The sequence below is a fragment of the Bos indicus x Bos taurus genome, chromosome 6 (assembly GCF_003369695.1).
Source record: "Bos indicus x Bos taurus breed Angus x Brahman F1 hybrid chromosome 6, Bos_hybrid_MaternalHap_v2.0, whole genome shotgun sequence".
Lineage (NCBI taxonomy): Eukaryota > Metazoa > Chordata > Mammalia > Artiodactyla > Bovidae > Bos > Bos indicus x Bos taurus.
Window position 1 is genome coordinate 12133800 of NC_040081.1, and position 15161 is coordinate 12148960.

A 15161-nucleotide genomic window follows, 5' to 3' on the forward strand; every position below is an offset into this window, starting at 1 on the left:
AAATACGTATTGTTTTAAGCTTCTAAGTTTGTAGTACTTTGTTTTATAGTGATGGAAAGCTAATACTTCTATTAGTTAGCTAGAGGCTGCCATAACAAAGTACCACAGACTAAGCCTGAATGATAGAAACTTATTTACTCAAATTATGGAGGCTAGAAATCCAAGACCAAGGAATTGGCAGGGTTGGTCTCTTCTGAAGCCTCTCTGTGATTTGTAGATGTCCATCTTCTCCCTGTGACTTCACGTGGTCTTCCCTCTTGGCACGTCCGTGTCCTAAACTCCTTTTCCTTTTAGGACACCAGTCATATTGCATTAGGGTCCACCCTTAATTACCTCATTTTAACTTAATTATTCCCTTTAAAAACAGTGTCTCCAAATACAGTCCCATTCTGAGGTACTAGAGGTTAGGAGTTCAACATAGGAATTTTACAGGGACACAGTCAGCCCATAAGAATAGGCTATATAAAATTCTACGTTTATCTTTACAGCTAAAATTTGATACCACTCACTTATTGTCCATAAAGGTCTTTTGCTACCTCCTTCTTCATTTTCACATAATTGTAGGTGTATCAGATGATATATAGCTCACATAGTTTAGCATATGTGTTTCATTTTCCTGTCTCCATTACAAAAATTATAATTCCTATAAGCATATGCTTTCCATATGCTTTATGTGTATTACTTCTACAGTATTTAACATGGTGTTAGATGCGTCTTCAAAATCTAGTTTAACATTTTGTGTTCATTTGTATATGCTGGAGTTAGAAAATCAGCACTTAAGTGCCTATTGATCCCAAAAGCACATCAAATTAAAGATTGGTTCAGGCAAGAGTTATCACTGAATGCTAAATATAGAGGGAAATTTTTATGAAGAGCAAGATGTTTTCATGATCTTAAAATGTATTCCCACATACTTGTTAGTTACAAAAGAAAATTAAAAAGATAATTAAAGAAATTCAGCAGCACCTTGATCTGGTTATCATTACTTTTGAGGAGCGATTGGACAGTGTGCACATCCAGATATGAGAGCCTGAGAAGGATAATGTTCTAGCTGAGAACACATAGCCTTAATCAACTCATGAGCGATCATTTGACAAAACCAAACAACCAAAATGAGAAATATTCTCTTTAAAAAATAGACATGATGGTATTCTTCAGAAATGTCAGGTCACAAAAGATAAGGGAAACTGCGGAAATATTCCAGATAAAGGAGCTAAAGAGAAGTGACACCTAAATGCCATATTTGACCCTAGACTGGATCTTGCATTAAAAGGAGAAAAATGCTATAAGGGACATCCTTGGGTTAAATTGACAAAGTGGGAGTGTGAATGGTAAATTATTGTCTTATTGTTAAATTTGTGGAAGTTGATAACATACTATGATTGTAAGAGAATATTCACAATTCTTGGTAATGCACACTGAAATTTTAGGGGTAAAGGACCTTAATGTTTATTAACTTACCTTTAAATGGTTCATTTTTTTATAAACATTCGTATATATTTGTATATACATGTGTCAATTAGGTAAATATGTGTAGATACACATGACCATATACATGGAGGGCATGTAAAATTGTGTAAAAAAAAATAGGTAAAATGTTAATAATATATCTGAATAAACAGTACCTAGGATTTGGGGGAACTATTCTTGGTCCTTGAGTTTTCTGTAAGTTTCAGTTATTTCCTAATAAATGTTTAAAAATTAAATGCAGTCACTTATGTTAATATAATGGGTTCATTATTATATTAAGTGAATTTATAAATACCTGTTTAAAGTTTGTCTCAGTTTTATTGCTAATAAGCATTAATAGATCTAATCCACATAGTCAAAAGCTTTGTTGGGGGGTTCCCAGATAATTTAAGAGTGTGAAGGGGTTCTGAGACCAGAGCGTGAGGACAGTGGCATAAGCTGTGTGGGTGATTAGGTGGATGCCCCTCAGTCTCTCGAGGCTGTCTTGTGGCCCTACTTAGTGAGAGCAGGTTGGTAGATGCCAGTAACTCATTTTATGGTCTTACACTTTCTCTGCCTTAGTTTTTGTACTTGTAAAGTAGGGATAATAAGATTGCCTGTCTTAGAGGGCTGTTGTAAGGTTTAAATCCGGTCTTTCAATAAGGACCACTCTACAATACTATTCTTACTGGCAGCGTGTGTTTCTGCTATGTTTTTGCTTCTCTGTCTGTTACTTATTTTGTGCTTTGGCTAGTGATTTTGGTTATAATTATGTGCATATGAACTACTATAAAGAAACCAAAGAAGAGTATCAGATAGTTTTTAAAATGCAAGTTTACAGTCATCTCTGTGCCCCTTCAAAGAAATGCTTAGGGATACAGAGAAGGGTGGAGACGAGCAAGCAGTTTGGTGTTTGGAGAGTCCATGGTACATGGAAAAGTATCGTACGCCTAGGAAGCTGAACCAGAAATTCTGTGGAGTAGTTGATAGAAAGTATGTCTGGACAGGAAACACTTTGTTGTCAGGAATAAACTGTTACTAACCCTGTTTAGCACTGGTTCCATTGGCATTCTGATTGCTAGATAGATATCTTTTGTTTGAATGTGTATGTCCATATTGGCTTAAGTTGTTGTAACAGTATATACATAGGGTAATGATAAGAAAGAATGTTATTGTTTTGTGCCATTTTTACTGTTTTCCCCAGCTCAAATCTAAATTCAACACTGTTCTGTACTGCAATCAAACTTCAAACCAATAAAAATATTTAGATTATTAAACTATTGTGTTTACCTAATTCCTAACTCAAATGACTTAAAAAAAGAAACCAAAATATAAATAAATATAAAGTCTTTATGTCATTTTAATATGTTTATCATTGCTTCATCTTTTGGTGAAATGTAATTTATTTTTCTGTTTTTTTTTTTAATAGATCATCAGAAACTGGAAAGGGAAGCTAGAATCTGCCGTCTTTTGAAGCACCCCAATATTGGTAAGGAAATGTTTTCAGCATGTTTTAAATATTAAAATTTTACATAACATAATTTTACACAACTGAAGATATTTCATAAACTAGAATATTATTTTTAATTATTAATTAATAGGTTCCTAACTTTTGATATTGGTTACATTTGATTCTTCAGAGTTTTTGAAAGTTTTTCAAGAGGTAGCAGTTCTTTCTTACCAGCACGTTAGAAGTAATATAAGGTATTTTAGTTGAATAGTGCTTTTATGTATCTTTAACGATTCTTCAGCTGCTGCTACTTTATGGAGAGACAGAACTTAAGCCATTATGTTAGTCAGCTAAGTTACTTTTCACCTCTCCTGTAAAATGTTTACTTTGTAATCATTGATTCTATTCTAGAAACTAGTATAATTATTTTAGAATATTATCCCTCATGAATATAATAACATGATAATGTTCAAAATTGAAAAATAATTGAATGTAAGAGAAATAGAGGAAAGAAACAAAGGAAAGGAAAAGAAAATGCCACATTCTGTGACAATAGTTTTGATTATTTTTGAAAAATGTTACTGCCCCACTCTGTTGGTTTTACTGTCAGCCAAAACGTTTCTGATGTGGGAGAAGGGGAAGAGGGAGCCGCAGTGCAGTAAAAATAACAAAGTCATTCATTGACAAGATCTAAGTTTCTCTATTTTTATGTATAAAGCCATTCTGGCTCTGTTCCTTCCTTGAAGTTTTTAGTATCGTTCATTTTTGTAGGTACTTCTTAGGTTCTTGAGTAAATAGACACAAGTAAATCTGAAGCATTAACAAATTAGTGGCTGTCTAATAAGAGCCTTCTGGTTACAGAGAACAAAACAACTTCTGAAATGTGAATATGCCTTATTCTAAGTATTTTACCCTAATAAAAGTCTATGGCATTTCTTAACTGGATGGATTATTTTGCTAGGACTGTCATAACACCAAGTTCCACAGACTGGGTAACTTAGAGAAATATCTTTTGTCACAATTCTGGAAACAAAAAGTCTGAGAACAAGGTGTGGGGAGGCATGGATTCTTCTGAGACGTGCCTCCTTGACTTCTTGGTGGCTGTCATCTTATGTTTTTACATGATCTTCCTTCTGTATAATGTCTCTACTTTAATTTCTTCTTTAAGGGCACTGATCACATTGGATTAAGGTCCCTCCTAAAACCTCAATTACTTTTTTAAAGACCCTAGCTCCAAATATCCTCCCATTCTGGGGAACTGGGAGTTGGGACTTCAACATGAATTTTGGAGAGACACAATTCAGCTCATAATATTGACTAAAGAGGACTTATACAGTACAAACTGATTATAGTTCAAAGACTGTTTTTCTCACTCAGGTTTAAGGTAAATGAAATCGTAGTTTACTGAACTTGTTATTCATATGAAGGAAAGTTGTTTTTGCTTATTTGTTTTTAATAGGGATTCTTCTATGAAACTCAACTTCTGTAGATAATGAAAATAGTTGCCTCCATTTCCTTTAGCAGACCAAAGATGAACCAAAGAAACCCAAAGTAAAACAAGAATGATTTTCATTTTGACTCCCGTACAGAATAGCCTTACCAAAAAAGGGGAAGCTGTACACTGGGGAAGGTTCTAAAGTCTTGTGACATCGCGCCGTCAACACACTCGGACACAAAATAGCGTTTTCTCAAGGGTCCGTGGCAGCCAGTGTCCTTGGTCGCTGCACTTGAGGTTTTCTTCTCTCTCTCAGGTCTTTTGAACTTTCAGACCCGTTTCTAACCACAAGAGAGATTTCTAGTAATCCTGTACTTTAGCGTATAAATCATAGATATATTAAACTTCTAAGACATGATCTCAAAATTATTATAGAGTAGCAAATTCACTCATATCATTCATTTACTCAACAAATTAATATTTTGAGAATATAGTGAGAATACAGCAGTCTAATATTCCTCCCCTTGTCGAGCTTGCATTGCTGGGGTAGACAGACCACACATGGCGGACGTTAGGCTGTGTTAATTACTGGGAGAGAAAGCAGGGGAAAAGAAATTGGGTATGATGGGGAATTACATTTTAAAGGACTGATCAGGATGACTTATTAAGAATGAAATTTGATTGAAAACCTAAGAAACAGAAGGAGGCAAGTCTGCGGGAAGAGACTCTCTGGGAAAAGAAAGCTCTACAGGCAGAGGGAACAAACTGCCTTTGCAAACAGGCCCTGAGGCAGGCACTTGCTCCGTGGACTCCACTAAAGCTTTTTTTCCCCTGATTGGAGAAACGAGGATGAGTCGTTTTTATTTTATCTTAATTGATGGAGCTCCATGCTATGTAATGTGACAATGTTGCATTTACTCTTGTAATGACAAATGGTGAAACAACAAGAACAACAGTAATATAAAATGGTCAGGCACCACAGGCAAAGGCATGCCCCGTAGATAGTTGCTACCGTGGACACCTGCTGTTGGACTGGCAGGTGGTCCTGTTGAGGTCGTTAACAGCTTCACAGGGATCTCTTGCTTACTTGCTACTCGTTCTGGAAGGAAAGACAGCGTTTGGCCTTTTCTTTTTCTAATGTGTTCATGTATTTCTTTGGTTGTGCTGGGTCTTAGTGGCTGTATGCAGGATCTCCATTCTTCATTGTGTATATGGGATCTCTTCAGCTGCAGCATATGGAATCTGGCTTGAACCCAGGCCCTCAGCCTTGGGAGCATGGAGTCTTAGCCACTGAACTACCAGGAAAGTCATAGCATTTGGTCTTGATTTCCTTGAAATAGATAATCTGGTATCTAAAGAATATGAGATTCTTATCCTCCTCTACTTCCTCTGTTCTATTATTTGCTTGGTTTTCTTAAATCTGTCAGGTTTTTTGAACTTCAAGGATGGAAATACTATTTCTGATGATTTTTTCCCCTGTGAAAATTGGCTTGGTGCATTTTTATTTTTGTGTGTCTTTCTCTTGGCCCAGAATCGATAATCTGAGGATTTACAGCAACTGAAATGTTGCTCCCAAAGAAACATATTAAACCAACTAAAAGTGGTCATTCACTAAACCACTTTTTCTTCAGCAGTTTTTTTTTTTTATGTTTTTTTGATTTTCAAAGTAATACACACATTTAGTAGATAATTTGGAAAACACAATTATATAGGAAGAAGAAACCAGTGAGAACAACTTTTTAATATTTGTTCATGTCTGCCTTTTTATAATGCATCTTCTGTGTATGCTAATTTCCAGCATTCTCTTGTATACATTTCATTCCCCTTTAGACAAACCATGAAAATATAATTTTTAATTGTCAACAAAGTTTATTGAGTGTGAAGCTATCACCAGCCCATGTTCTAGGCTTAACATACTGGTAATGAAGCAGTGATCAAGAAAGATAATATCCCTGCTTTTCCCCAGGCTTGGAACCTCATGGAAGGAGAAAGGCTGTAAACAAATAAACCTTGGGAATAATGTCATGGGAACTGGTTCTCTGCAGAGAATTAAATTAGGGTAATTTGATACCAGGGCATTGGGTGGCTACTGTCAAAGAGAGACACAGCACACACAGTTAAAGTCAGTAGACAGATTTGATTCAGTATTACTGCAGTAGAAGAAAAAGCTGAGCTAAATTCTGATTTTAGCAAAGACAACTGGAGATTTTATGGCCAAGGAGTAAAATGAGGGGTCAGTGAGTGGAAAGTTATTAAGAAGAGCTATCAAAAGTAGGGGGGATTCTTGCTAAAGTGGCCTAGAATAACAAAATTCTTATTAAAGGCAGACTGAGGACTTAGATATCAAGGATAGATGGTGAAGAACTTGATCAGATTTCAAGGGTAAGCAAATATCAAAGGTGGGAGGATGACTTCCCTGGATTCTTTGCTAAAACTCACTCAGTTAGTTTGAGAACAGGACCTCAAAGTAAATGACCTAGTTGAAAAGAGGGCTTCAGTTCAGTTCACTCGCTCAGTTGTGTCCGACTCTTTGAGACCCCATGAATTGCAGCACGCCAGGCCTCACTGTCCATCACCAACTCCTGGAGTTCACTCAAACTCATGTCCATCGAGTCGGTGATGCCATCCAGCCATCTCATTCTCTGTTGTCCCCTTCTCCTCCTGTCCCCAATCCCTCCCAGCATCAGAGTCTTTTCCAATGAGTCAGCTCTTTGCATGAGGTGGCCAAAGTACTGGAATTTCAGCTTTAGCATCACTCCTTCCAAATAACACCCAGGACTGATCTCCTTTAGAATGGACTAGTTGGATCTCCTTGCAGTCCAAGGGACTCTCAAGAGTCTTCTCCAACACCAAGGTTCAAAAGTATCAATTCTTCGGCGCTCAGCCTTCTTCATAGTCCAGCTCTCAGATGAGCCTAAACCTGGGTCGAGGAAAGAGTCTCTGTCATTACTTTAGAGTGGCTTGTCTGGCACAGTATGTATGCGGAGGTCACATTTAAAGTTATAGCTCCATGACGGGAAGAAGCCGTCATGGAAAAGCTCAGAGAGGAAGGACTGTGAGCAGAGGAGCTTCTCTTGTTGGGCGGGGAGTCAGGCTCCAGCGTGTGCCCTGTGCTGGGGGAACGAGAGGTGCCCTTAGATGAGTCAGAAGCATAGTGGTACCTGGTGGGAGGACTTTTAAACCAGGTTAGAGGGTTTGGGTTTTATTCTAAGTGCAATGGGAAGCCAAGTGAGAGGAGCAAATCACAGACTGATTTGCTCTGTCTGTGGTGTGTGAAACGGGTTGTAGTCACCTAAGCAGAGTCAGAAATAATAGTGCTCCTCCAGTTCACCAAAATCCCGTTTTTATCACCCTAGTGCCCTTGGCTCCATTGTCTTGGGTAGGAATCGCAATAGCTCCAGCGTGGCGCCCTTCTCTGTGTGCGCCGTGTGGTCTCTGGAAAGCCCCATGCATGCTTTGACGCCACTAATTTGAAAGTAGAGGCAGTTTCCTCAGTAGCCCCATTGTTTCTCTGACCTTGAAGCAGCGCGTCAGTTTGTTTGAACAAACTGGAAGGATTATATTGATGGCTAACTCTAAACTGGCACCACAGCGTTGATGAAATTTGGGGAGATTGTCTGACCTCATGCTTCTGTTAATTAGCTTGTTTTCGATTGTTCATCTCTTATTTGAATAAAATGGCTTATATTCTCTTGAGGTATGAAAAGATTTTGTGGTAAGCCAGATAGTTTGAGCTACTTGTCAACGTATTTACTAAACCAGGGGAAAATGCCACTAAGGTAGTGAAATAAAATACTGATACTTAAGGTAATAGCTAAATCGTTCTCAAAGTGATTCTGTATTTCCATTGCTTTTGTGCTTGATCTTTGATCAGCATTATTACTGAGAAATTTATTGAAACCTATAGTGAAGCCCAAATAATTAAAAACAGTAAGGAAAAACTAGGAAGAGAAGCAATATACTCATTAAATTCAGGTATACGAATCTGAAAAGAACTGGACTAGGGAAAGAAAAGAGAAAATATCAAGAGCTGATAAATTTGATGCCCTCAGTGAGAAAATGCCTACTTACAATCCTTTATTTCCGAGGAGATCAGTATTTGAGACAACTTTGCAGTTAGTGGTATGACAAGATTTTGTTACTGGGTTATCCCATTCTCTAAGGACTTGAATTTACCCTTTTTGTAGATGTTGGAAAGTGCAAGACAAGTTTTTGAAAGTTGGAAGGAACATTTCTATTTGTAGAGGATCAGCATCACCTTTTAAGGGGAGCCTTTACTGACGAGGCTTAGCGAAGCCCAGTAGCCGGAGAGTCAATGGAAGGGATATGTGGCCTTTTCAGTCTAGTCTGTGTTAGAGCCCTGGGACCCCACCTACAAGGAGTTAACCTTCCTGAGATCATAATCTCTTCATGATTACGTCCTTTTTACTGTCTCTCATAGCCACGACCCTAGAACACATAAACACAGTCACTGATATGTCGTTATAAAGTGCAGTAGAAAATTAAAGATGTAGTATTAATGGAAAACTCTATAGACTTGTGGACCCCGCTTTATTCTACTTCTGTGCTGATCTGTTCTGTGAACTGCCAAAGCACGTTCTGTCTGCTCACTAACTTCTAGCTGTTTTCATTATAAAGAAGAGAAGATTTTGATCTTTTTATTTCCTTCTGAGAATTATTAGAATTAAGTAAGGCATCTTGTCATTTTGGTGAGGAGTTAATAAACTTTGGAAGCTATTTAATGTAGATAAACAACTGAAAAAATTATTATGGAGCATTACTTACCAGAAACTACCTAATTAATCATTTTATTTTTAAATTGAGGTATAGTTAGTTTACCATATTGTTTTAGGTGTACAACATAGTGATTCACTTTTTCAAGGTTATATTCCCTTTATCGTTATTATGAAATATTGGCCGTATTCCCTGTGTTGTACAGTATATCATTGCAGCCTGTTTGCTTTATACAGAGTAGTTTGCACCTCTTGAAACCCTGTTGCTATCACCCCCCCTCACCCCACACTGTGACCACGCGTTTGTCTGTGTCTGAGTCTGTTTCTGTCTTGTTGTATTCACTGGTTTTATTTTTTAGATTTCATAATTAAGTGATATTATACAATCATTTCTTAATATTTAGTAATTTCTTCCTGAGAGGTATATGTACTCAATAGTGGGAAAATATATTTCAAAATCTGTTGTGTATTATTTGTATGATATAAACTGTCTGTATATATATATCATATTATGTATAATATACATATTATAAATAATCAGAATCAATATTGCAGTGAAAGAGCTCTCATAGGTTATCAGTACAAACTCTTATTTTTTTCAACCATTAATGAAACTAACATTTTCTAAATCTTTATGACTTAATCCAAAGTCACAGTTCTTTAATGACATTGACAAACTTAAATTGATCATACCCTCTATATACAGAGGTATTGGTGTTTAGGAACCTGATTTGTAGCAATATGCTTGAAAAGTCATTGTTATTTGTGTTTTCCTTTCTAGGAGAATTTTGATGATGTTTTTGGTTCAAATAAGTCTTCCCCTCATATAGGGTAAACTTTAAGTTTAAAAACTACCAATACTAATACAAGAAAAGAAAATTCAGTAAGTTTTGGTGAATATAAGTTATACCTTATATATTTGCCCGGGTATGAATCAGAAAGATACTCTGATTGAACGAGTTTTGTAATTTGACATATATAACAATACATGAAATTACATTCAATGACAGGTAGAAATTAAAGAATATATATAGACATTTCTTTCTATATAAGCAGTTTTCCCATGCCTGTGAGTGATAATTTATGGCATCGAGGGTATGTATAATTTCCTTTTCCTAAAATATAAAACTGGAAGAGTCCTTAGGAATTATTTAAGCCCAATATAGAGTCTACAGATAGAGAGTGGAAGTTTTAGTAGGGAAATATGCCCAAGGTCCCTCACAGATCTCCAAAGAGATGATAAATGTACAACGTGCTTAGGACCTCATTGTGCATGTACTGTTTCTTCTTTTACTTGATCTTGGAGGTATGGTGTCATACTGTAAAAGTAATATGTTAACCTCATTTTTAGATCTCCCTAGTCTTTTCAAAAAGTTGTTGGGTCAACTAGCATCCTTCTAATTTGTACAAGATAAAATTAATAGTCTCATGTTCTTATGTTTCTAACAAAATTTTACCTTTCCTCTTTCAGGTTTCTAGAATTTATAAGAAACCAATCCAATCACGTTTCGTATAAGCTTAAATTCAGTAAATATTAATCTTTTTAAAAATATTCATTGATTTGTCTGTGCCAGGTCTGGTCTATATGTGGGATCTGGTTCCCTGACCAGGGGTCTAACCCCAGCCCCCTGTATTGGGAGCTTGGAGTCTTAGCCACAGGACCACTAGGGAGGTCCCAGCAAATACTAATCTTAGACATTCCCAGTAGTTAGCAGATGATTAAACTGCCTTACATGGCTATTGCTACAAGATTTTGGTTTTGAACCCTTTAAAAAGTCACATGGGGAAGAACAGCTCGTGTAAGTAAATGTTGAATTGGTGTGCTGAGAAGACAAAATAAATGTTTTTGTGAATGACAGTCAAAAGTTTTTTTCAGTGTTGTGAGAAATTCAACAATGTTCCAAGCACATAATACTTAAGTAGTTTTTCTCTATGACCTCCTTCACTATTGGCAGTTAGGCCTAATATTCATGTTTGCAGTTACTCAAGAATATATCATTTTTATTGTTAACCAACTTTCTCCAGTAACTGTCCAACAGATAAAAGGTAATTTAACACTGTTCAATAATAAAAACCAAAGTACTCTTGGTTTATCTCCACCTTTTATTTGATTAGATCTCACTTCTTTTGCTTGATTATTTGGTGTGAAGGCTAAGTTACTTTTTAGAACGTCTTGCTGTCTGCAGAATTGATTATCCTCTTCTAACAAATGTAGCACAAACTTTTTTTTCTCCCACCAAATAAATATTTTCAAAAATACTCATTATCTATTAGCTTTTCCTCCCTCCTTGCCTCCTTTCCTTCCTTCCTTCCTTTTTGTTTATTTAATATGGCCAGTAATATACACTTTATAATTTTTGGTTGAAAGTTAAATTCATAATCTTTAAGAGTAAACATCTTATTTAGTAGAAAGATAAAATACTGGTGTAAAAACTCTAGATTCAAGATAATATTTTAGATTCTCTTTTAATTAGTGAGTTTGGATCTGAGTCCATTTGTTATTGGTTCCTATGTAAGTTATTTTTCCCATCCATCAAATGAAAAAGCCAGCTCCTGAGTTACACCAGAAGTAGCTGGATTGTGTACGAAATGATAGAGAAAACGGTCCTGTTACAAACGAAGGACAATTTGTGATTGAGACTTACTGGGTAGTACACGTTGATCTGTCAATGCATATTGTTTACCAGAACATATCTCCTGATTTTTCTTCTAAACCTATTCTGTCTCCTCCTCGTCCCATTTTCCCTAGTTTTGGGTCAGAGTTCCCTAACAGAGTACCGGAAGTTTGTGTTAGTTTCTCAGGCTCAGAATTAGACCCCAAGCTAAAACTTGAAAGAAAAATAATTCCAAGTATTACTTGCACCTTTTTCTTTGTTTGTTTTCCTGGGACTTGAGTTGGTTGGAATCATCTCCTCTCTCTGCCCTCACCACAGGCAAGAACAGTAGTCAGGAAGCCATGAAAAGAGCTCAGGAATCTTTTAATCACTTAAAAATCATTGCTGTACTCCCTGTCTTCTGATAGCTTCGATAATAAAAATAAATTTAGGTATAGAAAGCTATTCTGTTAAGATTTGAAGATGGGCCAAATGAAAAGAAACATTCCAGTAAACTCTGTCACCAGAGTTACTAACAGAACTGTTAGCTGTGCTATCAGGCACTGGTCTGAGCACTCTCCATGCTCATGGTCTTTTAATCCACAGTACAAACACATGCCCTTCTTATCTCCATTTTACAGACCAGGAATCTAAAACCCAAAGAGATTACACAGTTTACCAAAGTCATACAGCTGTAAGCAGTCAAGCTGGAATTCAAGCCTGTAGATGCCACTGCTACTCTCACAGTCCATGCTCTAACTTTGGATCACTCAAACTGTTGTTTAATAAGTAGAGAAAAGAAGCTCCAAGTTTTGTGAAGATTCATTAAAATAACAGTAGACTAAGACCCTTTCCTAGAGATATTGTGTAATTTTACTATTTATCTTTATTTCTAACCCCAGAGGGGAAATATCATCATGAGATTATTGAAACACTCATAGCAGATACAGATATTATGGAAATAATTTGATTTTCAGTTCAGTCGCTGAGTCATGTCCGACTCTTTGCGACCCCATGAATCGCAGCACGCCAGGACTCCCTGTCCATCACTAACTCTCAGGGTTTACTCAAACTCATGTGTTGAGTTGGTGATGTCATCCAGCCATCTCATCCTCTGTCGTCCCCTTCTCCTCCTGCCCCCAATCCCTCCCAGCATCAGAGTCTTTTCCAATGAGTCAACTCTTGGCATGAGGTGGCCAAAGTACTGGAGTTTCAGCTTTAGCATCATTCCTTCCAAAGAAATCCCAGGGCTGATCTCCTTTAGGATGGACTGGTTGGATCTCCTTGCAGTCCAAGGGACTCTCAAGAGTCTTCTCCAACACCACAGTTCAAAAGCATCAATTCTTCGGCGCTCAGCTTTCTTCACAGTCCAACTCTCACATCCATACATGGCCACTGGAAAAACCATAGCCTTGACTAGACGGACCTTTGTGGGCAAAGTAATGTCTCTGCTTTTGAATATGCTATCTAGGTTGGTCATAACTTTCCTTCCAAGGAGTAAGCGTCTTTTAATTTCATGGCTGCAGTCACCATCTGCAGTGATTTTGGAGCCCAGAGAAATAAAGTCTGACACTGTTTCCACTGTTTCCCCATCTATTTCCCATGAAGTGATGGGACCAGATGCCATGATCTTCGTTTTCTGAATGTTGAGCTTTAAGCCAACTTTTTCACTCTCCTCTTTCACTTTCATCAACAGGCTTTTGAGTTCCTCTTCACTTTCTGCCATAAGTGTGGTGTCATCTGCATATCTGAGGTTATTGATATTTCTCCCGGCAATCTTGATTCCAGCTTGTGCTTCTTCCAGCCCAGCGTTTCTCATGATGTACTTTGCATATAAGTTAAATAAGCAGGGTGACAATATACAGCCTTGACATACCCCTTTTCCTGTTTGGAACCAGTCTATTGTTCCATGTCCAGTTCTAACTGTTGCTTCCTGACCTGCATATAGGTTTCTGCAGAGGCAGGTCAGGTGGTCTGGTATTCCCATCTCTTTCATAATTTTCCACAGTTTATGTGATGCACATAGTCAAAGGCTTTGGCATAGTCAATAAAGCAGAAATAGATGATTTTCTGGAACTCTCTTGCTTTGATTTTACTGACAGTAATTTTTTATATCTTGGTGAAAAAAATTTTAATGGTCATTTTTGATCCTGTATTAATAATTTGCTTGCTGTGCCAGACAACCTTTTACTATAAATATCTGTCAGTAAACAATGAAAGTTAACAAACTAGCAGTGGTAGTTAAGGTGATGTGTAACAGGACAAAACAAACTTTAAAAAACTATTCTTTAAGTTGTAAAAAATGAATTAGAACAGGACATTTACAGGATGATGGATTCTAAGATCAGATGAATCCTCAAGTGGACATGTGTTTTAAAAAGCCAATGCTTATAACTTATTTTAATAGACTATATTCAGCAATAGTAATTTAGTTTTAAGATAACTTTTGAAAGTGCAGTTTAGAGTTCAAGTTTAACAGTTATTTCTACCATTTTATAATGCTTGCTGTGGTTTAGTTTGGTTTAAAAAAAAAAAGTTGTCACTTTGGTAATGCTGTAATCTCATTCTCCTTAAGTTTGAAAATAGGGATTGGTTTTCTTTACAAATGCTCAAAGGTAGAGGTGTTTGCTTTTTGACTTTGGTTTGTAGTTCATCTGCTTAACAAAAACAACCACAGCTTTGATTAACTTGCCCTGGAGTGATGATTGTGTCAGATTATTCTTTGATATGTTAATTTTGTTGATTATTTAGTTTAAAAAGCTAATGGACTGTGTTGAAGGAAAGGAAATAGATACATACAGTAAGTAATATGACTTCAATTCTTCTTAAAATATTTTTTCATATTTTGTATTTCAGTGGTTATTTACAGTATGCTGTCTATGAAATGACACAAATCTTTTGATAGGATTTCATTCACACTATTGAAATTCAGTAGTTCACTGTTAAAAGTTTTCAGTAACAAGTATATCGTGTGAGTTTTAACAAAATGCTTAGAATAAGAAAAATTTCTGTAGCCTAAAAAATTAATCTCCAAAGAGGATAGCAGTAATTTGTGAGTCCGTTATTTTGATGTATAGAAAATCTTGTCTTTCATTCGTTCTGTTCTGAAAATGAATAATTTTACTTTCCGATATTTAACTGGGAATCTTATGTAAACAGTTCCCCTGTAGAGAGAGTCATAATTATGATTCCCTTGAGTATCAGTGGTTTTGCATATTCAAATGACTTTGGGTTAGATTATTTGTGAAAATGAATAAATAAAACAATGCTTTGTTGATCTATTTTGTATTAAAAGCAAAGCTCTTTAAAATCAAAGTGGTGGAACAGTGTTTTTATACTTTGATTAGCTCTGAAAATATTTACCTTTAAAAATATTATTTAAAGATACTGATTTAATTTGGCACTTAAAATACTGAAAGGCAACAGAGATGAATGAGACCTAGTCCTTAACCACAAGGAATTTACAGTTTAGGAGGGCAGATAGTGATGTATGCAATTAA

At 36.4% G+C, this 15161-nt stretch overlaps 1 protein-coding gene across 20 annotated transcripts in view; it reads left to right on the plus strand.

The window, feature by feature from the left end:
* Positions 1-15161, plus strand: part of CAMK2D (calcium/calmodulin dependent protein kinase II delta) — a 308540-nt gene that overhangs the window by 99851 nt on the left and 193528 nt on the right. For all 20 annotated transcript variants that reach the window (XM_027543760.1, XM_027543762.1, XM_027543753.1 and 17 more), the window contains exon 3: positions 2879-2938. In XM_027543760.1, the coding sequence (XP_027399561.1) occupies positions 2879-2938 (60 nt within the window). The remainder of the gene's footprint in view (positions 1-2878; positions 2939-15161) is intronic.